The sequence below is a fragment of the Procambarus clarkii genome, chromosome 73 (assembly GCF_040958095.1).
Source record: "Procambarus clarkii isolate CNS0578487 chromosome 73, FALCON_Pclarkii_2.0, whole genome shotgun sequence".
Taxonomy (NCBI): domain Eukaryota; kingdom Metazoa; phylum Arthropoda; class Malacostraca; order Decapoda; family Cambaridae; genus Procambarus; species Procambarus clarkii.
The window spans coordinates 25,952,636-25,977,108 of NC_091222.1; the positions used below are offsets into that span (position 1 = coordinate 25,952,636).

Sequence of the window (24,473 nt, forward strand, 5' to 3'; positions counted from 1 at the left end):
CAGATTCACGAAGCAGTTACCTAAGTACTTACGAACCTGGGGCCAGATTCACGAAGCAGTTACGCAAGCACTTACGAACGTGTACATCTTTCCTCACTCTTTGACGGCTTTGGTTACATTTATTAAACAGTTTACAAGCATGAAAACTTGCCAATCAACTGTTGTTATTGTTATAAACAGCCTCCTGGTGCTTCCGAGCTCATTAACTGTTTAATAATTGTAAACAAAGCCGTCAAAGATTGAGAAAAGATGTACAGGTTTGTAAGTGCTGGCGTAACTGCTTCGTGAATCTGGCCCCAGATTCGTTAGTGCTTGCGTAACTGCTTCGTAAATCTGGCCCCAGGTTCGTAAGTGCTTGCGTAACTGCTTCGTGAATCTGGCCCCAGATTCGTTAGTGCTTGTGTAACTGCTTCGTAAATCTGGCCTCAGGTTCGTAAGTGCTTGCGTAACTGCTTCATGAATCTGGCCCCAGGTTCGTAAGTGCTTGCGTAACTGCTTCGCAAATCTGGCCCCAGGTTCGTAAGTGCTTGCGTAACTGCTTCGTGAATCTGGCCCCAGGTTCGTAAGTGCTTGCGTAACTGCTTCGCAAATCTGGCCCCAGGTTCGTAAGTGCTTGCGTAACTGCTTCGTGAATCTGGCCCCAGGTTCGTAAGTGCTTGCGTAACTGCTTCGTGAATCTGGCCCCAGGTTCGTAAGTGCTTGCGTAACTGCTTCGTGAATCTGGCCCCAGGTTCGTAAGTGCTTGCGTAACTGCTTCGCAAATCTGGCCCCAGGTTCGTAAGTGCTTGCGTAACTGCTTCGTGAATCTGGCCCCAGGTTCGTAAGTGCTTGCGTAACTGCTTCGTGAATCTGGCCCCAGGTTCGTAAGTGCTTGCGTAACTGCTTCGTGAATCTGGCCCCAGGTTCGTAAGTGCTTGCGTAACTGCTTCGTGAATCTGGCCCCAGGTTCGTAAGTGCTTGCGTAACTGCTTCGTGAATCTGGCCCCAGGTTCGTAAGTGCTTGCGTAACTGCTTCGTGAATCTGGCCCCAGGTTCGTAAGTGCTTGCGTAACTGCTTCGTGAATCTGGCCCCAGGTTCGTAAGTGCTTGCGTAACTGCTTCGTGAATCTGGCCCCAGGTTCGTAAGTGCTTGCGTAACTGCTTCGTGAATCTGGCCCCAGGTTCGTAAGTGCTTGCGTAACTGCTTCGTGAATCTGGCCCCAGGTTCGTAAGTGCTTGCGTAACTGCTTCGTGAAAAAGTCAGCAGAAGCCTGTATCGTCTCATGGGGCGGGGGGGGGGGGGAAGATGGATGGCTTCACCTATCTGAGCTCCTTGGGGGCTTCTTAGGTGTTCCAGCTTCCTCTGTTTGACCATGTGTCTGTAAGGACACACATCGTGAAGATAAGGTTAGGTCGTGGCTAGCGTTCCCAAGTTCAGCGACCTGGCGGCCCGACGGTCTCTGAACTGGCTTACTGGTTAGTGTGATCAAGCAGATTATTGCATGCGGCTGCTTGACGTGTGAATCGTGTGAAGCACAGCCTGGTTGATCACCGTAACTTACCTGGCACAGGAGCGGGGCAAGTAGCACGGGCTATGGTGAGCCCGTAGTGGACTTACCTGGCACAGGAGCGGGGCAAGTAGCACGGGCTATGGTGAGCCCGTAGTGGACTTACCTGGCACAGGAGCGGGGCAAGTAGCACGGGCTATGGTGAGCCCGTAGTGGACTTACCTGGCACAGGAGCGGGGCAAGTAGCACGGGCTATGGCGAGCCCGTGGTGGACTTACCTGGCACAGGAGCGGGGCAAGTAGCACGGGCTATGGTGAGCCCGTAGTGGACTTACCTGGCACAGGAGCAGTGCAAGTAGCACGGGCTATGGTGAGCCCGTAGTGGACTTACCTGGCACAGGAGCGGGGCAAGTAGCACGGGCTGTGGTGAGCCCGTAGTGGACGGGAGATGTCTCCCGTGGTAGACAATCACGTTGTGAGGGGTGATTGTCTACAATAACAGCATACATCGTGAGGACATCATAGACTAATGTATCAAACATATTATTTCCCATCTTAATATCTTCATAGTTTTCTTACGCGGTTCCTATTACTGGATGCGAGTTTTTTCTCATTATAAAAATGAGAATAATTCCTCATATTGACTATATCCGAAATGTTAGGTCGTAACTCCCAAGAGTTTATCACTTGACTCCCAAAAATCACATGACCAATGAGGGCCTGACGGCTGAGTGGACAGCACTCGGTATTCATAGTCTTAAGGTTCGGGGTTCGATCCCCGGTAGAGGTTGAAACAAATGGGTAGAGTTTCTTTCACCCTGATGCCCCCTGTTACCTAGCAGTAAATAGGTACCTGGGAGTTAGACAGCTGCTACGGGCTGCTTCCTGGGGATGTGTAACAAAAAGGAGACCTGGTCGAGGACCGGGCCGCGAGGACGCTAAGCCCCGAAATCATCTCAAGATAACCTCAAGAAGATAACCTGACCCTCTATCACTAAGCATCATGTGAGATTAGGATCTTTTAGATCCTAATCTCACTAATCTAAATCCTAATTTAAAGCCACCTTGCTGCTAATAAACTTTGCTTCATACACTATATAATCCCTTCATGTAGTCTAGGGCAGAGCGCTTCAAACTTTGTCGAATTCGACCGATTTTTAATTCAAGATTTAAATTGACTATCCTGGGGCCAGATTCACGAAGCAGTTACGCAAGCACTTACGAACCTGGGGTCAGATTCACGAAGCAGTTACGCAAGCACTTATGAACCTGTCCATCTTTTCTCAATCTTTGGCGGCTTTGTTTACAATTATTAAACAGTTAATGAGCTCCGAAGCACCAGGAGGCTGTTTATAACAATAACAACATTTGATTGGCAAGTTTTCATGCTTGTAAACTGTTTAATAAATGTAACCAAAGCCGTCAAAGATTGAGGAAAGGTGTACAGGTTCGTAAGTGCTTGCGTAACTGCTTCGTGAATCTGACCCCAGGTTCGTAAGTGCTTGCGTAACTGCTTCGTGAATCTGGCCCCAGGTTCGTAAGTGCTTGCGTAATTGCTTCGTGAATCTGGCCCATTTTCGTAAGTGCTTGCGTAACTGCTTCGTGAATCTGACCCCAGGTTCGTAAGTGCTTGCGTAACTGCTTCGTGAATCTGGCACCAGGTTCGTAAGTGCTTGCGTAACTGCTTCGTGAATCTGGCCCCAGGTTCGTAAGTGCTTGCGTAATTGCTTCGTGAATCTGGCCCCAGGTTCGTAGGTGCTTGCGTAATTGCTTCGTGAATCTGGCCCATTTTCGTAAGTGCTTGCGTAACTGCTTCGTGAATCTGGCCCCAGGTTCGTAAGTGCTTGCGTAATTGCTTCGTGAATCTGGCCCTAGGTTTGTAAGTAATCTGGCCACCACTACACATCCTCCAGGTGTGTAGTGGTGTCCTCTGATGTGGGGGCCCTCCAGGTGTGTAGTGGTGTCCTTTGGTGTGGGCCCTTCAGGTTTGTAAGTGTCCTCTGGTGTGGGCCCTCCAGGTTTGTAAGTGTCCTCTGGTGTGGGCCCTCCAGGTGTGTAGTGGTGTCCTCTGGTGTAGGGCCCTTCAGGTGTGTAAGTGTTCTCTGGTGTGGGGGCCCTAATACCTCACACCACCATCTGCAATTTGTCATTATCGGTGAGTTCCTATTAAACATCTCTAGTTTTTATCACAAATTCAATTCTGGAAGAAAGTGGAATGTTCTGGAAGATCAGAGAGCATCCTATACGTCCTTCCAGCACGGCGGCTGAGGCGCGAATGCCGCCTGTCTGCTGTCCCAACATGGCGGCGCGCTCAGGCCAGTTGCCAGTAATAGATTTATCACTATTATTGATATAGTAGCTGTATATCGGTGGTTTGTCGTTATATTATTTTATTGCTCTTATTAATGCATTGTTAAGTTTTTATCTGACTAATAATTAACTGTTTGCATGCGAATGTTTTGATAATATATTATGTCATTGGCTGACATGGCAACTCAAGGTAGACGCCTAATTACAGTATGTTTTTTTTAATCTATCTAGAATTGTGTCAGTTAATCAGATTTGTTATACGAATGTTAATTATGCCAATCTATTGTAATTTATTTGTGGTAGGTGAGTTAGCCTGTTAATTTATTTGTGGTAGGTGAGTTAGCCTGTTCTTACCGAATTTAAGTTTTGCCACTCAACAATCCGATTGATCTTCGTATCGGAGAAGAGATCGTACATGCATCGTACTATTGACGTTTGGGACGATTACCCATAATCAAATTCTGTAACGAACTTTCATCCGTGAGCCGCTGTGGTTATTCATTTGAGATGTGGATCCTCTCTGCCGATGGCACAGGCTTCAACTGTTCGTCCACTTACGATTCTTGGTAAGGAGAGATGTTACTAGTCTTTACTCTAGTGTATCTTGTCTACTAATAACAATATCTAATAATAATAATAATAATAATAATAATTTTTATTTAGGTAAGGTACATACATAAAGAGATTTACAAAGTTTGTTGGCTTTATAGATAGAGCTAGTACATACAATGCCTAAAGCCACTATTACGCAAGGCGTTTCGGGCAGGAAACCTCTCGTTTCTCGTTTAATATTGGTGTTTCATTAATTCCTTGCATAGCCTCTGGGAGTTTTTCTTGTCTGTATCGTGCAATTAGCTATGATGAATTGCAAGGAAATGAGAAGGCGCCAAGTCCGGGATATTCAAAAGATGGCGCCAAGCCCGGGATATTCAAAAGTTGGCGCCAAGCCTGGGATATTCAAAAGTTGGCGCCAATCCCGGGATTTTCAAAAGTTGGCGCCAAGCCCGGGATATTCAAAAGATGGCGCCAAGCCTGGGATATTCAAAAGTTGGCGCCAAGCCCGGGATTTTCAAAAGTTGGTGCCAAGCCCGGGATTTTCAAAAGATGGCGCCAAACCCGGGATTTTAAAAAAATGGCGCCAAGCCCGGGATTTTCAAAAAATGGCGCCAAGCCCGGGATTTTCCACCATTTGGGTCACAGAATATTAAAACAATTCTTACATACCATTCAAAATTCAATTAAGACGGAAGACGAGTGACATTGTATCAGACTCGCCGAAGATTTCATTAAGTGACGTATGCCACAATAACCAATAGTTTACAGCACGGAGAAGCATTCCCAACAACCTGGTTGAACATATCCCAGGAGAGGGGATATATGTTCCCTCTCTATCCCTTTTTTCTCCCCATATGTGGAGAGAAAGGAGAGTGGCGACGTTTCTATCCCTTATCAAGACGTATATTCGATATCAGTTTCGATTCTTGTCTTACGGGCTATTCATACCCGTGCCACCTTTTGGGTGGCTTAATCTTCATCAATCAATCAATTGATTCTTGTCGTATAGTCAAGGGGTGTCGTGACCCATTGCTGTTTGGGTCGCTTATCCTCCGTGTCAAGCATCGCTGTTTGGGTCGCTTATCCTCCGTGTCAAGCATCGCTGTTTGGGTCGCTTATCCTCCGTGTCTAACATCGCTGTTTGGGTCGCTTATCCTCCGGGTCTAACATCGCTGTTTGGGTCGCTTATCCTCCGTGTCTAACATCGCTGTTTGGGTCGCTTATCCTCCGGGTCTAGCATCGCTGTTTGGGTCGCTTATCCTCAGGGTCTAGCATCGCTGTTTGGGTCGCTTATCCTCCGTGTCTAACATCGCTGTTTGGGTCGCTTATCCTCCGTGTCTAGCATCGCTGTTTGGGTCGCTTATTCTCCGTGTCTAGCATCGCTGTTTGGGTCGCTTATCCTCCGGGTCTAGCATCGCTGTTTGGGTCGCTTATCCTCCGTGTCAAGCATCGCTGTTTGGGTCGCTTATCCTCCGTGTCTAGCATCGCTGTTTGGGTCGCTTATCCTCCGTGTCTAACATCGCTGTTTGGGTCGCTTATCCTCCGTGTCTAGCATCGCTGTTTGGGTCGCTTATCCTCCGTGTCTAACATCGCTGTTTGGGTCGCTTATCCTCCGTGTCTAACATCGCTGTTTGGGTCGCTTATCCTCCGTGTCTAACATCGCTGTTTGGGTCGCTTATCCTCCGGGTCTAACATCGCTGGTTGGGTCGCTTATCCTCCGTGTCTAACATCGCTGTTTGGGTCGCTTATCCTCCGTGTCTAACATCGCTGTTTGGGTCGCTTATCCTCCGTGTCTAACATCGCTGTTTGGGTCGCTTATCCTCCGTGTCTAACATCGCTGTTTGGGTCGCTTATCCTCCGTGTCTAACATCGCTGTTTGGGTCGCTTATCCTTCCTCAACAAACATTGCTAAGAATGAGTTTTTTGTTCTCTATTAGACCGTTCGTTGATATATTAGAAACATTATGGGCTCTTGTACCTTCCCTTGCGGAACTCCACCCATTGACTCTCCATTCTAATGTCTCACCTTTAATTGTGACTCTTCTTATATTCTCAACTATGCTCGTTCACCTAATTTTTCGATATCCAGCCTACCTAGTGTTGATAAGTCGTTTGTGTGGAACAGTGTCAAACGCTCTCTGGAAATCCAGGAAAATGCAGTCTGTCCAGACCTCTTTGTCTGCTATTTGTTGTCATCTTAGAAGTCTAATATGTTGGTCAAGTAGGATTTCTTCTTGCTGAATTGATGCTTGCAGAGTGTCCTCACCTAGTTGTGCTTGCGGGGGTTGAGCTCTGGCTCTTTGGTCCCGCCTCTCAACTGTCAATCAACAGGTGTACAGGTTCCTGAGCCTATTGGGCTCTATCATATCTACACTTGAAACTGTGTGTGTGTGTGTGTACTCACCTAGTTGTGCTTGCGGGGGTTGAGCTCTGGCTCTTTGGTCCCGCCTCTCAACTGTCAATCAACTGGTGTACAGGTTCCTGAGCCTACTGGGCTCTATCATATCTACACTTGAAACTGTGTATGGAGTCAGCCTCCACCACATCACTGCCTAATGCATTCCATCTGTTAACTACTCTTGACACTGAAAAAGTTCCTTCTAACGTCCCTGTGGCTCATTTGGGTACTCAGTCTCCACCTGTGTCCCCTTGTTCGTGTACCACCCGTGTTAAAAAGTTTATCCTTATCTACCCTGTCAGTTCCTCTGAGAATTTTGTAGGTAGTGATCATGTCTCCTCCTACTCTTCTGTCTTCCAGTGTCGTAAGGTGCATTTCCCGCAGCCTTTCCTCGTAACTCATGCCTCTTAGTTTTGGGACTAGTCTAGTGGCATACCTTTGAACTTTTTGCAGCTTCGTCTTGTGCTTGACAAGGTACGGGCTCCATGCTGGGGCTGTGTGTGTGTGTGTGTGTGTGTGTGTGTGTGTGTGTGTGTGTGTGTGTGTGTGTGTGTGTGTGTGTGTGTGTGTGTGTGTGAGATGGATGACAGTTTGTGATGGATGAGGTAGCAGTGAGGGGGGGATGGTAGACAGGAGGGAGGTACCGGCCAGCCCCGGCCTGGCCAAGCCTCGCTCGCCTATTCAAATGTCAGTCCATTGTGCCATTGTCACCCTTACACATTGTCACCCCCTCACCGCCCCCCCCCCAGGCCTCACCCCCCCCCCCCCCCCATCACCCATGTTTGGCCCAAGCATGCTAATGGGTCCACCACCGTGGGTTTGGAGACTGACCCCGCCTTTGCTCTCTGCTCTATCATTCGTGATCACATGCATCGTTGTTTGCGTCGCTTATTTTCCGGGTCTAGCATCGTTGTTTGGGTCGCTTATTTTCCGGGTCTAGCATCGCTGTTTGGGTCGCTTATCTTCCGTGTCTAGCATCGCTGTTTGGGTCGCTTATCCTCCGTGTCTAGCATCGCTGTTTGGGTCGCTTATCCTCCGTGTCTAACATCGCTGTTTGGGTCGCTTATCCTCCGGGTCTAGCATCGCTGTTTGGGTCGCTTATCCTTCGTGTCTAACATCGCTGTTTGGGTCGCTTATCCTCCGGGTCTAGCATCGCTGTTTGGGTCGCTTATCCTCCGGGTCTAACATCGCTGTTTGGGTCGCTTATCCTCCGGGTCTAACATCGCTGTTTGGGTCGCTTATCCTCCGGGTCTAACATCGCTGTTTGGGTCGCTTATCCTCCGGGTCTAGCATCGCTGTTTGGGTTGCTTATCCTTCGGGTCTAACATCGCTGTTTGGGTCGCTTATCCTTCGTGTCTAACATCGCTGTTTGGGTCGCTTATCCTCCGTGTCTAACATCGCTGTTTGGGTCGCTTATCCTCCGGGTCTAGCATCGCTGTTTGGGTCGCTTATCCTTCGGGTCTAACATCGCTGTTTGGGTCGCTTATCCTTCGTGTCTAACATCGCTGTTTGGGTCGCTTATCCTCCGTGTCTAACATCGCTGTTTGGGTCGCTTATCCTCCGTGTCTAACATCGCTGTTTGGGTCGCTTATCCTCCATGTCTAGCATCGCTGTTTGGGTCGCTTATCCTCCGTGTCTAGCATCGTTGTTTGGGTCGCTTATTTTCCGTGTCTAGCATCGCTGTTTGGGTCGCTTATCCTCCGTGTCTAGCATCGCTGTTTGGGTCGCTTATCCTCCGTGTCTAACATCGCGGTTTGGGTCCCTTATCCTCCGTGTCTAACATCGCTGTTTGGGTCACTTATCTTCCGTGTCTAGCATCGCTGTTTGGGTCGCTTATCCTCCGTGTCTAACATCGCTGTTTGGGTCGCTTATCCTCCGTGTCTAACATCGCTGTTTGGGTCGCTTATCCTCCGTGTCTAACGTCGTTGTTTTGGTCGCTTATCCTTCGTGTCTAACATCGCTGTTTGGGTCGCTTATCCTCCGTGTCTAGCATCGCTGTTTGGGTCGCTTATCCTCCGTGTCTAACATCGCTGTTTGGGTCGCTTATCCTCCGTGTCTAACATCGCTGTTTGGGTCGCTAATCCTCCGTGTCTAACATCGCTGTTTGGGTCGCTTATCCTCCGTGTCTAACATCGCTGTTTGGGTCGCTTATCCTCCGGGTCTAACATCGCTGTTTGGGTCGCTTATCTTCCGTGTCTAGCATTGCTGTTTGGGTCGCTTATCCTCCATGTCTAACATCGCTGTTTGGGTCGCTTATCCTTCGTGTCTAACATCGCTGTTTGGGTCGCTTATCCTCCGTGTCTAACATCGCTGTTTGGGTCGCTTATCTTCCGTGTCTAGCATCGCTGTTTGGGTCGCTTATCCTCTGAGTCTAACATCGCTGTTTGGGTCGCTTATCTTCCGTGTCTAGCATCGCTGTTTGGGTCTCTTATCCTCCGTGTCTAACATCGCTGTTTGGGTCGCTAATCCTCCAGGTCTAGCATCGCTGTTTGGGTCGCTTATCCTCCGTGTCTAGCATCGCTGTTTGGGTCGCTTATCCTCCGTGTCTAACATCGCTGTTTGGGTCGCTTATCCTCCGTGTCTAACATCGCTGTTTGGGTCGCTTATCCTCCGGGTCTAACATCGCTGTTTGGGTCGCTTATCCTCCATGTCTAACATCGCTGTTTGGGTCGCTTATCCTCCGTGTCTAACATCGCTGTTTGGGTCGCTTATCCTCCGGGTCTAGCATCGCTGTTTGGGTCGCTTATCCTCCGTGTCTAACATCGCTGTTTGGGTCACTTATCCTCCGGGTCTAGCATCGCTGTTTGGGTCGCTTATCCTCCGGGTCTAACATCGCTGTTTGGGTCGCTTATCCTCCGGGTCTAACATCGCTGTTTGGGTCGCTTATCCTCCGGGTCTAACATCGCTGTTTGGGTCGCTTATCCTCCGTGTCTAACATCGCTGTTTGGGTCGCTTATCCTCCGTGTCTAACATCGCTGTTTGGATCGCTTATCCTCCGGGTCTAGCATCGCTGTTTGGGTCGCTTATCCTCCGGGTCTAACATCGCTGTTTGGGTCGCTTATCCTCCGTGTCTAACATCGCTGTTTGGGTCGCTTATCCTCCGTGTCTAACATCGCTGTTTGGGTCGCTTATCCTCCGGGTCTAGCATCGCTGTTTGGGTCGCTTATCCTCCGGGTCTAACATCGCTGTTTGGGTCGCTTATCCTCCGGGTCTAACATCGCTGTTTGGGTCGCTTATCCTCCGGGTCTAGCATCGCTGTTTGGGTCGCTTATCCTCCGGGTCTAACATCGCTGTTTGGGTCGCTTATCCTCCGTGTCTAGCATCGCTGTTTGGGTCGCTTATCCTCCGGGCCTAACATCGCTGTTTGGGTCGCTTAAATTCCGGGTTTAGCACAATTTCGTCGCAGTCTAGATGCTATATATTTACGCTATACTTAAGCTAGACTTTCGCTATATCTACGATATATATTTGTGGTGTTCTTCAGCTACGTGGAACTACTTGTTCAGGCGTCAGTAAAGCTATGATTGCGTGTGTGCTTGTGAATGTTGTGGGTGTTTTATATTGAGCTACTCAGAACGAAATGTCCATGTAGCACGGGCTATGGTGAGCCCGTAATGTGTTTTTGAAGCCGTACACAGGTTACCTAGTAGGGTTATCTTACAAGTAACCTACAGGTCACCTACAGGTCACCTAGCAGGAGTCACACCTAGCTAGCTTACATCTAAATTATTGGGAACGCTTACAAAATGTCAACTTGTGTTCTCTAGAGCACAGGCGGGAGAGATGGATAATAATTTATGTTTGGAAAATACTAGAAAGCACTGGTTCTATATCTGTACACGGAAATAACTTCACGTGAGACCAGGAGGCATGGTAGGATATGCAGAATACCCTTCGTTGAAAAGCAGAGGTGCAATAGGTACGCTGAGAGAGAACGCTGTTATCATCAAGACCCCAAGACTGTTCAATACACTCCCGCTACACATAAAGAGGCAGAACTGGCCGACCTCTCACGATGTTCAAGATATAACTTGATAAACATTTGCAAAAGACGCCTGATCAACCAGGCTGCGTTTCATGCTTTAGCCTACCTATTGCACCTCTACTTTTCAACGAGTTTGTTTTTTCACATCCTGCCATGCCTCCTGGTCTCGTGTGGAGTTATTTTTTATTTTAGTACGGCAATTTTTGGCCTTAGGTAACGCATACGTGCGAAAAGCGACGTTCTTTGCAGGAAGACAGGTTGGGCGTGAGTGGGAAAGAGTACTGGAGCAAGCACAGTACCTTGGGGAACTGAGCTTTTCACAGTACATAAACCATATTTTACTGTGTATAACAGTAGCAGTTTGTTTGTGTTCCATGGATTTCAAGGCCATGTCATAATGGTCCATCAGTTGTGAGACACGGGCAAGGCAACCCGTTCTGAGACCAAGTCCATTCCATCCAGCGGTCGACCCCAAATACGCATTCATAAATTTTAACTTGCTGTTCATTCAAAACAGGAATTTTCTCTAATATAAATTAATATTATTTTATATTACTGGATCTAATATACCTAATATAAATTAGAGATTAATTAAAGATTACCTAATATAAATTAATATTATTTTATATTACTATAATGTACATATTTAGGCACAGGTTAGGTTAGGTGTTTAGGTTCTATTGGCGATTATCTGTATTTGTAGTACGTGGGTGAAGCATTTATAGCGTTGTGGTTCGAACACAAGTCGTCAGTGAAGCACTTGTTCCGGAAGTGTTCGGACGTCATCAGTTATGAGTCGTGTGTAAACCGTTTTTCAATCATAAACAGCTGAGGGTTTGGCGGGTGGATGGAATGGACTTTGGGTCTTTGTTTATGAGGACGGGCTGGGCAAAGTTAGTGGTAGATGTTTGAAGTGAATGTGATCTTTGGTCGTGGTGAGTTGTGAGACGCAAGAGCACCCTATTTTAGCCGCTATGTCTCCCAGGTGAACAAATCCACAAGGGCCGTGACGAGGATTCGAACCTGCGTCCGGGAGCATCCCAGACACTGCCTTAATCGACTGAGCTACGACAGGGTTAAAAGGGTTTAAACCCTTTTCAACCTTTTTTGGTTTCAACCCTTTTAACCCTGTCGTAGCTCAGTCGATTAAGGCAGTGTCTGGGATGCTCCTGGACGCAGGTTCGAATCCTCGTCACGGCCCTTGTGGATTTGTTCATTTGATGCATCACGTTAGTGTGATCTCTGTGTGTGATGTCTCCCAGGGTTATATAGACCATGAGATTCCATGTATCTTACTTATTTTCTCTCTTTCAAAGATTTTTATGATGAGTGATGTTAGAGCTATTTATATATATATATGACAATGTCAGACCACGGAGGAAAAATGAAACAGGAAATTTCCTTAAGTACTTTCGTATATTAAATACATCTTCAGAAGGTAAATACATCTTCACCTTCTGAAGATGTATTTAATATACGAAAGTACTTAAGGAAATTTCCTGTTTCATTTTTCCTCCGTGGTCTGACATTGTCACATTCTTAATCACGTGTTTATTTTCGTGATATACACACATATATATATATATATATATTTTTTTTACATCTGCTTTATTTTTTATTTTATTTTATTTATATATACAAGAGTGTTTACATTCTTGTAGAGCCATTAGTACACGTAGCGTTTGGGCCAGGTTCTTAATCTTAATTTTCCCCCGGAATACGACCCGCCAAATCGTTTAACTACCCATTTATTGCTGGGTGAACAGAGGCGTACACTTAAGGATTGGCGCCTAGTCAATCTTTCCCCGGTCAGGATACGAACCCAGGCCAAAGCGCTTGCGATTCGCCGGGTGAGTATTTTACCCCTGCGCTTCAGGAGTACTGTTTAGTATCCCCTTTGGAAAGTGGTTGATGAATATAGAATTCCAGGGGCCAGATTCACGAAGCAGTTACGCAAGCACTTACAAACCTGGGGACAGATTCACAAAGCAGTTATGCAAGCACTTACGAACCTGGGGCCAGATTCACGAAACAGTTACGTAAGCACTTAGGAACCTGGGGGCCAGACTCACGAAGCAGTTACGCAAGCACTTACGAACCTGGGGCGAGATTCACTAAGCAGTTACGCAAGCACTTAGGAACCTGGGAGCCAGACTCACGAAGCAGTTACGCAAGCACTTACGAACCTGGGAGCCAGACTCACGAAACAGTTACGCAAGCACTTACGAACCTGGGGCCAGATTCACGAAACAGTTACGCAAGCACTTATGAACCTGGGGCCAGATTCACGAAGCAGTTACGCAAGCACTTACGAACCTGGGGCCAGATTCGCGAAGCAGTTACGCAAGCACTTACGAACAGAAATCCGGGCCTGTAACAGAAGCGAAGGGAACTATCAGGGGGAAAGCGCCAAGCCATTACGACTATATAGCACTGGGAAGGGGTCAGGATAAGGATTTTGGGATGGGACGAAGGGAAAGGAATGGTAAGTCGCTGTCTATGGATACGTCTAAATCCAGTGGGGGTTAGATAAACGTATCCACTCCCCAATATCCTTCTTTCTTTCTGAAAATTCTTTCTTTCTGAAAATTCTTTCTTTCTGAAAATTCTTTCTTTCTGAAAATTCTTTCTTTCTGAAAATTCTTTCTTTCTGAAAATTCGTTGGTGTAACAAATCACTGAACTGCTCACTTTTATAATTATCCAATTCATATATGACTCTGGCACATGTGTGTTTTTTCAAGTTAATATACCTGTGATTCCCCTCTGTTCTCACATCTGTCATCCTCATATTCTTTCAGTCTGTCTTGAGATTGAGATGTTGTTGGTGTAAGAGAGTACTCAGTCTACTGGGAGCATTCCACTTCTGTCTGGCCATACTGCATATATAAGTATATATACTACATCCATACTGCATATATAAGTATATATACTACATATATATATGCATATATATATGTAGTATATATACTTATATATTCAGTATGGCCAGACAGAAGTGGAATGCTCCCAGTAGACTGAGTACTCTCTGTTGGTGTAAGACAGTACTCAGTCTACTGGGAGCATTCCACTTCTGTCTGGCCATACTGCATATATAAGTATATATACTACATATATATATGCATATACTGCATATATAAGTATCTTCTTAAGTCTTTCTGGCCTTTTTTGAGTTCCTAAATTCCTCCCTTGATCTGTCATCCTCTTTTACCTCATTTGGTAAAGGCTTTACCTGTCCCTGCTTATTTGACTCGATATTATATACTTAGTTATCATGTCTCCTCTGGTCAGTCCCCTGAGTTGCTAGGGAGAGGTCACTCGACCTGTCATCTTATCTAGACTGTGATTTCCAGCAGAAGACACAGCAGACACACTAAGAACTCTTAGTATGTCTGCTTAGAATGTAGTTTTATGTTAATATATTGTGTTATTATTTACAATAACTTTGAGGATTTTTCCTGTATGTGAAGGAAGACAATGGCGGTAATCCGGTGTTGTTTTGCAGGGCCTTGTTGTGGAGCGGGTTAGCGGGTGACCCGTCGTCGGCAATGTGAAGATGAAGGTAGCCCCCGCCCCGGCCGGGGACCCGCGTCCCGTAGCTGCGCCGGGCCCGTCGAGTCGATCTGAGATCGACCTGGGGGATGGGGCGCCGCTCCCCTCCAACGCCACAACTGACGCTACCCCCAACAGTGGCCGCGAGGATGGTGGGAGGTGGGCGGCGGCTGTTCTGCTTTTAACACATGTTGTAGAGCTGGCTGCCATGGTGGCTGCCATTCTCTCCCATGCCCTCCCTCTTCACCAGCTGCCTGAGCCCACATATACACCACCCGAGCTCAGTCTTTTGCCTGGGAATACCTCCGAAGTCACTCCAGAGTCCGGGCAGGAGAGTAGGGTGGGTGTGTGGGGGCATGTGTGTCTGCCTCTTCAGCTAGCGGTGGCCATTGCTCCTTTGGTAGTGATCACAGCCATATCTCTGGTATGGGCGGTGAGGGCACAGGACTTCTCCGGCAGGAGGACGGCGCGGATGTTGTGTTGGCTCCTGCATTGCTTGCAAGCCTCTATCTTATGGCGATTCCTCAAGGTGCACCTCGCCTTTGATCCCAGCGATGTTGCAGAGTTGGGGACACTGCGCTTTGTGCAAGTGCATGTGCACACGTTGCCCTTCTTGGTACTACATGTGACCATTATGGTGAAGGACAGCGATGGATTTGCGTTGGTGAGTGTCATAGTGGCAGCTGCCATGGTTGTGTCAATCGTGGTGACGATAGTTGTTGCCACCACGGCCAGTCACAGTTCCCGCCCTTCCTCCCTCACTCCGCCCACCATCACGCAAGTGGCACATACCCCCATCCACGGGGCAGCCACAGACACCAGTCATGAGTCTCATGATGTGGCTGTGCGGGGTGTGGTGGCGGTGACTACGTCCTGTGTCGTGTGGAGCCGAGTGGCAGCGGTGGCGGCGCTCTTCTGCCTTCACGTCACTTGGGCATGTGTCTTGGTGGCTCTTCACTGGCTGGCGGCGCTCCTCTGGCTCAGTCTCCAGCAGGAGTTAGAACCCACCACGCTGGGTCCAGTTCGCAAGGCTCTCCGTCGAGCTTTCCTCGCCTATCTCCTGCTATGGGATTTTCATGTGTTTCGAGATGATGCCTCCGCCATGACAGTGTGCGCCCGTCCTAGACTCCCCGCCGCGTACTACTCGATCACCGCGCTCCAGAATGTAGCGGTTACCGCTACTTGGTACACTACCAGCAGAGCCGTGCAACCTGCAGCCCGTATTGCCATTCTCTCCTCCATGCTGGCTGCTCAAGCTGTGGCTCTGTTACTCTTGGCATTATCATACCTCTACTGCTCTTCGCTCCTGCCCTCTTGGCCTCGTAACAAGACCTCCGCCCTCACCAGGACGGCCTCACTAGTCACCCCCTGTGTCAAGCCTCAAGCCCCACCCTCTACTGACACCCACGATCGCAACAGCTACGTGGACTTTAAGGAAGTCGAAGGCGAGGAGTTCGAGGTTAATAAGGATACTAGAGACGAAGAGCATTCTACCAGAGAGGTAGTTACACCCCAAAAAGCAATACCACCCATGGCCCACTCGACACCTCGCACGCCCATACCACTTGCTCCTCGTCTCATGACAGCTCATCTCCCACCTACCATGTTCAGCTTCTCCCATGACATCCTGCCACTGCGATTGGCCAAATCCGAGCGTTCCTCCACTGACAACGGCTCCTTTAATTCACGTAACACAAATACGCTGCCAACACAGTTGCTACCAGAGTATAACCTCCGCAGAGCTCATGGATCCTTCTCCGATAGCTTCAGCTCACTATCCTGTGGCACCATCAGTCGTACCAACGCTACAGTGAGAACCGTAGTGACCCATGACCCCAGAGCTCAACGAACTCCGCCTCCCTTCGCTAAACAGACATTTGCTTCGCATTCGTCTTGCAGGAGCGGATATTGCCACTGTAAACTGTTTGATGGTATTGAAGGCTCTTGTGATGCGAATGAAGAAGAGGAAGATAAGGAAAATTATAACAAATATCGAAAGAAAGCTGCCAGTGAAAGGGATAGTAGAAAGGAAGGCGTCGGTGTGATAACTAATGATCACCCGGTGCAAGGTGGGACTAACCGCGTCGGCTTGCTGCCTGGTTCATCCGAGCTTGTAGCAACTACATGTGATTCAGCCCCTCGGGTGGCCATGGTGCGAGGTATTCAGAGGTTCAGAGTAGTGTGTGCAGCTTGCCTGCATGCCCATGACCCACTGCTCACGCGCTGCCATGCCCATGCCAGCCAACCTGAGGCACTCTTCACACTGTGCCATGCCCATACCTTGCCATCCGAGGCACCACTTTCCCCTAGCTGTCATGGAGTGCCACTGGTGCAATGTTCCACAGCCACGTTCAGTCGTTCTTGTGTAGGCTTGGGTGGCGGATCTAGTACAGATTATCCATCTGATACGGAAGTCACAGCCACCGCTGATACCTTGAGTTCCGCTTCGGCTGACTCGCATTCTACCTACACCACCTGGCCTGTGGCTCGTGGACCAGGCATGGCACGCCTTCTCCAGCTTCACCCAGGCTCGCATGACTATGTGACGGCATGGCTTCGTCACCAGCAAGCCCGAGGACCTCGTTTACCTCCTGCGCCTCCTCAGGCAGTCCACCATTCCTCCCACTCCACCAGTCCCGAGTTAATGGTCCATCAACACCGCCGTCCTCGCATCCACTTGCCTCGTCCTTCGCGCCAAAAGGACCCCGCGCTGCCTCACCTTCTTCAGGACCTGGAGACCGTAGTGTAAGAACTCCACGTGTCTTTTCTGCACCTGTGTGTGGCGCCCAAAATGTGTTTCAATGAGGGAGTGTGTGTTTAAATGTATATGTGTGTGCCAAACTTGCTGTATGTCAAGGGATCATGATACATGTATTGCAATACACGAGTCTGACTTCCGCCTTCATTTTTAGTACGATTGTAGTACTAAATTCTCATTCTCAGCTGCAAGGTCAGCTACATTACAGTCTCAGGGGTGGTGACGGGTGGGAGTCAGCTGGGCTCCAAGGCTCACAGGGACCTCAGCCCGCCCATTTCTAAGACACCCGCACCCACAGCCAGGTGGTGGGTGGGTGGGGGGGGAGGGGTGGTGCGTGCTGGGCCTTCTGCCTACTATATAAGTCATGTATATAGGCCCTGTGTGGCGCCATTAATGACAGATATGTATGCTAAGTCCTTTATAACTCTTTTATATTATATTTTAAGATAAAATACTTTTGGACCAATGCATTTTATTTTTCCTGTCGCTGAAGGTGTGTGCTTGAAAAAGGCTTTAACTAACTTACTGAAAAAACATTCTATCCAAAGAGAATTGCTCACACAATTTAAATTTATATCCACTTCTGAATACCGTCCAGCCCAAGAATCACTTGGGGTGGACGGTAGAGCATCAGTCTCGCTTCATGCAGATCGGCGTTCAATCCCCGACCGTCCATAAGTAATTGGGCACCATTCCTTTCCCCCGTCCCATCCCAAATCCTTATCCTGACCCCTTCCAAGTGCTATATAGTCGTAATGGCTTGGCGCTTTCCCCCTGATAATACCCTCTCTTCCCTCCTGAATTTACCTGCAAAGCCGAGTCCCACGAAATGAGTCATATACTCAATCTTTGCTATCAGTGAAGTCTGGCATTTGACCAGACTGAACATTCATCAGGAGCCACTGAAAATTACAAACCCACTGTCAGTTCCACTTGTGTAGAGTGCAAACAATATGTAGAGAGCACTATAGTCGGCTGTATCATAATTATGTTCGCGTTCCACTCTGAAGAACAATATACAACCGGATTTCAAAGCAAAGTTGAGGATCGGTCTCCGAGCGCCCCCCCCCCCCCCCCCAGAAAGTGGCGGGAAAGAGTGGTGAGAGCTCTAACCAGCTGTTTCACACTAACCTGTTTCACACTTATCTGTTTCACACTCATCTGTTTCACACTCATCTGTTTCACACTCATCTGTTTCACATTTAGTTGGTCTCGCACCTTCACAAAGCATCTTCCTCAGCAAGCCGTCAACAGCCCGGGCAAATTCAAATTCAAATTCAATTCAAATGAGCTCTATAACGCCCAGTGCGCACTATATACTTTTCTCAACTGACCTTTATATATTTATTTTGTTATTTAATTATATATACAAGAGTTGTTACATTCTTGTACAGCCACTAGCACGCGTAGCTTTTCGGGCAGGTCCTTAATCCTAATTTTCCCCGGAATACGACCCGCCAAATCGTTTAACAACCAATTAGCCATTTTACTGTTTTGTAAACAAAGGCTACAGTTAAGGATTGGTGCCCAGTCAATCCTCCCCGGCCAGGATACGAACTCAGGACAAAGCGCTCGCGAAACTCCAGGCGAGCATGTCTTACCACTGTGCCACAGGGACTGCATATCATGAGGGCAGCGGCGGGGCAGGCGGAGTGAAGGCAGAGCCCCTCTGTGCGCCCGTATTTATACGCGCCCCAGACTGCCCGCGCAACGCCGCGGGACGCGCTGCGCAAATGTTTCTCTCTCCCCCATCAGAAAAATCCCCGCTTGCGATCAAGCAGTGACCATAACCTCCAAACCTATAAGCTCACTGAGGACACTAATACATCAAGAAGTTCAACAGAACATTGTAGAGATGCTGCGCAGTGAAATCTACTGTAATTCCATCTATCATCATACTATCATGCAAGAAGAGTCACTCATCTATGGATCATCCAATAAAATCAGCAGACTCCTTAATGTCCTTCTGACTAGAATTGTATAGTCACCAAGAATGATGGTTGGTTCTGCCTAAGCATAGGTTTGAAGATCAATATAACATCCCTATTGGAGCATGTATATACAGACGAGGAGTCACAATAACGTGGCTGAAATATGTTGACCAGACCACACACACTAGAAGGTGAAGGGACGACGACGTTTCGGTCCGTCCTGAACCATTCTCTGGAGAATCGATTTGAGAACGGACCGAAACGTCGTCGTCCCTTCACTTTCTAGTGTGTGGTCTGATCAGCATTTAGATTAGATACTGTACACTGTGAACCGAGTTACCCACATCAATTCTTACTCCATGATAGTGTTGATCCTGATTGGATTTTGTGGAGAAAGTTGAAGGGGAAGGGGAAGGGATTATTGATGTAAGGAATGCAAGAGTTACTGGATTTGAGGCTGCAAGCAACAACTGAAGCCAAATTTGGTGGTGAGGATCTTGCAGGAAGTCTCCATTCCTGGAGACAATATAAATAACTGTAAACAAATCCACAAGGGCCGTGACGAGGATTCGAACCTAGGTCCAAGACAGGACTATTAGGTGATAGAAAATGTGCCCAACTATTTCTGTCCCACCCGGGATTCGAACCCGAAATTCTCGAGTGTGAGTCGAATAGAACCCGACTATTACCGGAATCCCTAAATGGATTTATTCTTTTAAATAAATGTCGTAATTGTTATTGTTATTTGTCATTGGCATCGACTAATGGGTTCACTTGTTACTCAAATAAACAAAGACTACGAGCCTAAACTCAATTGCACTTGTAAAAATATGTAGATTATAGTTTATTTATTTATTTATTTATTTATTTATGCATATACAAGAATGTACATAAGGAATGTGAGGATACAATATAGTAGAATTGTAGTAGATGAATACAATATAGTAGATGATACAATATAGTAGATGAATAGATGATACAATATAGTAGAATATAGTAGTAGATGATATAGTAGAATTGGGTTCGTTCTCAACTCACAATCTGGAATCCAGGGTTCGAATCATGGGTGGGAACAGAAATGACAGGACACGTTTTCTTTCACCTTCTGTCTCTATTCACCTAGCAGTAAATAGGTACCCGAAAGTTAATGAAATGTTGTGGTCGACTATTCTGTGGAGGGTCAGTAAATAGTTCGATTTTTGTGGGTACCCTGATATGAACCTACCGTATATACATACTCAGGCTGCCTGTCCCCACAACAAAACGAATTAATGATTGAGGAAATAGAACTAAAAAAAAAAACTTTGCTTACAATCAATTTTTAATATAACTACCCAATAACTAGATAAATATAAATACAAATATATGTTAAAAATTAACCATTTTAATATTAAATAATCCTTCAAAATTTTAGATGTTATTAAGGAAGGAATTATCACGTATTAATGCAGGTATTTGCTTCCCTAATTCCATGTATGACTAACCATCCTGTGAGATGGGAATATTAAATGAACTTATAGCCAGTTTTTGATCTACAATGTATACTCTTTCATATATAATAGGATAGCAACACATTGTTGTCTATACCTAAGCTGGTTAATAAAAAAAATTACATTCTATCTATCCATTAGTGGCTTTAGGTATTGTGTGTACTAGCTCTATCAATCTAATATAGATGGCTTTATAGATCGATATTTATAGGATATATAATCCAATAAATATGCTTATAACGCATCTTCTATGTATGTACTTTTACTTGAATAAACATTTGAAATTGAAATTGAAATAAGTTTATTGAGGTAAAATACACACAAAGGGATGAGGTAGCTCAAGCTATTCTCACCCCGTTCAGTACATCGTGTTAATACATACATAAACACACATCACAAACAATAAACATATTACCAAACATTCTCAGAGATAAACATATACATTTCCTAATAAACATTTTGATTTTGATTTGATTTGATTTGGATAAAAACAATATTAGGCAGTTAGCCCCCCGAGCCCGAAGCTTTTGTTGACAAAGTAGCTGGGTTGAGGGATGTGAGGCCGCGATCACTGTAAATATTATTTTGATCATGGTAAGGATGGTTTGTAGCGTCTCTAGACTTGCCAAGGGTTGTTTGACATGCGGGTAGCGGGGTGTAGTGTGGTTGGAGTGGGTGGTTAAGTGGTGTGAATGTGGCTGGTCTACGAGAGGAGGGAGGGAAGGAAGGGATGTCTGGTGCTTTGGGGTTCTGTTCCCCCTCCACGTCAACTCTGTGACGCCATTTGCCCAGCCACGTCAACGTTGTGACGCTCTGCGATCACCTACGTCAACCCTGGGACGTCATTTACCTATCCACGTCAACGTTGTGACGTCTTGCACCCAACCACGTCAACTGTGATTTCATGACCCAGCTACGTCAACCCTGTGACGCCATTTACCCAGCCATGTCAACCCTGTGATTTCATGCACCCAGCCACGTCAACCCTGTGATTTCATGCACCCTGCCATGTCAACCCTGTGATTTCATGCACCCAACCATGTCAGTCGTGAGATTTCATGCACCCAGCCATGTCAACCCTGTGATTTCATGCACCCAACCATGTCAATCCTGTGATTTCATGCACCCTGCCACGTCAACCCTGTGATTTCATGCACCCTGCCATGTCAACCCTGTGATTTCATGCACCCAACCATGTCAATCCTGCGATTTCATGCACCCAACCATGTCAATCCTGCGATTTCATGCACCCAGCTACGTCAACCCTGTGATTTCATGCACCCAACCATGTCAATCCTGTGACTATACATACCTCACCCTATTCCACCCACATATGGGTTAGCATTTGGTCCCTGATGAGTTGTGTGGTTGGACACTGTTCCTTCATCCCATCCTTGTATCTCGGCTTGCCTTCGTATCTTTTGCCCGGCCACTTGGGGTGGACGGTAGAGCGACAGTCTCGCTTCATGCAGGTCGGTGTTCAATCCCCGACCGTCCACAAGTGGTTGGGCACCATTCCTTTCCCCCCGTTCCATCCCAAATCCTTATCCTGACCCTTTCCAAGTGCTATTTAGTCGTAATGGCTTGGCATTTTATCTTCATAATAACTCGACTTTCTACTTCTATTGTTATGGGTGTTTATACCTCACAATTATGTTTTGGAAATAGAGAACCCTTTCTCGTAGTTAAGGGGCGTTGATATACTGGATAAAGGCCAATGGGGGTGTTGCATTATTTGGATGTAGGATAATTTAATTGGATCCATTTGGTCCCAAAATAAATAAACACATTTGTGTCTAGTGACATTTCACTGATGATGTTAGGTCTTATTTTTACCTTTCATTAGGTAATGGTATGGATGGATGGCAAGACGCATTCAAATCCTCGACTGATATTCCGTTTTTTAAGACGGCTTTATTTCTGGCCCTTTTTGTTCCTGCTTCATGCTTTTTTTTCTGGTAGCGTGGGTCTTGTTTCTTTGGCACAGGTAATTGGTTTCTTTGACGGCTGTCTTCTTGTTCATTGTACTGTACAAGATTTGTGATATATGGAAGGATCCTGTAGTCATTAATGCTTGGTTTGATTTATCTGGCCAGGTGCATCATATGCTTTGTCCTGTGGCTTGGGTTGTGGTCATACTGTTAGGGGTCGAGGCCTTGTTTGTCAACCCTCTTTCTAAACAGGGATGCTAGATTGGGCTACTTGTAGCCCAATTGGGTTACCAATTAGGATAATTGTATTCAATTAAAAAGCCAGTAATGTATGTCGCTACTTACTACTTTTTCGGCTACAGTTAAAATAAGTTGGGCTGTTTATTCTGAAAAGCGAATCAATCGGGGAAAAAAATATTTGCCTACTTTTATTGTAAAGTTTGTGACATTTAGTTCTTCAGCTCCCAACTTTTGGCAAACTTAGAAATTCCAAGTTTGGTTTTGTCAGCTGGGTGTGTATCCTCTAGCTTATTCTCTGCAGTCGTTTGCTACTTTGACAACTTTCTTTTATCATATGTTTTTAACTAGTATCTGTGGTATGGGCTTTTGTGATCCAACAAGGTTTTTTGTTTTGCATTACTGATTAGATGTACCTGTTACCTAGCAGTAAAATAGGTACCTGGGTGTTAGTCAGCTGTCACGGGCTGCTTCCTGGGGGTGGAGGCCTGGTCGAGGACCGGGCCGCGGGGACACTAAAAAGCCCCGAAATCATCTCAAGATAACTTCAAGAAGATGTATCTTGGTCTCGTTTCGCTTGTGTTGTATTTGTTGTTGATTGAGGGACGACAGCGAACGAGGGATCGGATGTGGGGTTGTATTTGGTGTGCTGCAGGTGTGCTTCTGCCCCTGGACCATTTTCTCAGATAATTATTCTCTTAGAAAGTAAGCCCTCTCCACCTTTTTTGTTTTTTTCCTAATTCTTTTTCCTTTCCAGAAAACCTGGTTTCTACTGAGGTTCTGTTGCTTTGGGTTGGAGGGTGGAAAAGGTCTATTGAATTGTGGGGTTGGCAGGTTCAGCACAGGGGGCTCTAGACTGTAGTGGAGGCTGGTTGAGACCCGGATATTCTGAGATACCATGTGGTAATAGTTGGGCGTTTCATGGTTAGGGTATTTACCCCATGGTAAACAACCCTTACCTCATAAGGCTAGGCAAATTCTGGTGGGATTAGCTAAGGCTTGGCAAAACTAGAACTCATCTTTGAGGGAGGGGCCATCAGAAATGGCTATTTCATGAAAATGCTGGTTCGGATCTCCCACATTGCTCCAACTGATTTTGTCATTGATACCAGCTTGATGGGGTTCTGGGAGCTCTTCTACTCCCCAAGCCCAGCCTGAGGCCAGGATTGATAATTAGGCTTGATAATTCATGCCATTTTTATTTCGCGGGGATGCAAAGACCCGAAATCATCTCAAGATAACCTCAAGATATAAGGACACTTGCTGTACTGCATTTAAAGAGTAATGAAAGATATAGTGTTTGAGGCAATACTTCAGGGTTGTAAATGTTTATATAATTGTGAAAGTGGATAGGAAATTCAGTCTAGACATGACAGGAAATTCAGTCTAGACATGAGTGTGTGTGTGCAAGGTGAGGTCATGAGTACGAGGTTTTTAATTTGGGTTGTATGGCTTGGACCCTGCTATCCCAATTATGCATAGCTATAATTGCAGTACTGTACAGTATATTTTAATATGCAACCTGCTGCTCAGCTTGTATAATATTGTACAGTGTACAATGGTACTGTATATTATACAATACAATTATCAGTCCCCTGTGGTAAAGCACTCGCCCAGTGCTTCACAAACGCTTTGGCTGGGGTTTGTATCCTGGCCGGGGAGGATTGACTGGGCGCCAATCTGTAGCCTCTGTTCACCCAGCAGTAAATGGGTACCTGGTTGTTAAACAATTTGGCGGATTGTATTCTGGGGAAAATTAGAATTAAGAACCTGCCCGAAATGCTATGCGTGCTGGTGGCTGCACAAGATTGTAAGAACTTTTGTATATGTGAATCCCCCCC

At 46.6% G+C, this 24,473-nt stretch overlaps 2 protein-coding genes across 7 annotated transcripts in view; both read left to right on the forward strand.

Moving 5' to 3' along the window:
* Window positions 1–17,505, forward strand: part of LOC138349444 (uncharacterized) — a 171,488-nt gene extending 153,983 nt beyond the window's left edge. For all 5 annotated transcript variants that reach the window (XM_069312723.1, XM_069312724.1, XM_069312726.1 and 2 more), the window contains one exon: window positions 14,239–17,505. In XM_069312723.1, the coding sequence (XP_069168824.1) occupies window positions 14,290–17,034 (2,745 nt within the window). In that variant the 5' untranslated portion in view covers window positions 14,239–14,289 and the 3' untranslated portion in view covers window positions 17,035–17,505. The remainder of the gene's footprint in view (window positions 1–14,238) is intronic.
* Window positions 17,506–20,966: 3,461 nt separating this feature from the next.
* The window catches only part of LOC123774129 (BRCA2-interacting transcriptional repressor EMSY), a 91,324-nt gene continuing 87,817 nt past the window's right edge, over window positions 20,967–24,473 (forward strand). Inside the window, exon 1 of one of the 2 annotated variants that reach the window (XM_069312728.1) lies at window positions 20,967–21,058. In XM_069312728.1, coding sequence (XP_069168829.1) covers window positions 21,056–21,058 — 3 coding nt within the window. In that variant the 5' untranslated portion in view covers window positions 20,967–21,055. The remainder of the gene's footprint in view (window positions 21,059–24,473) is intronic. The other variant, XM_069312727.1, reaches the window with a different exon arrangement.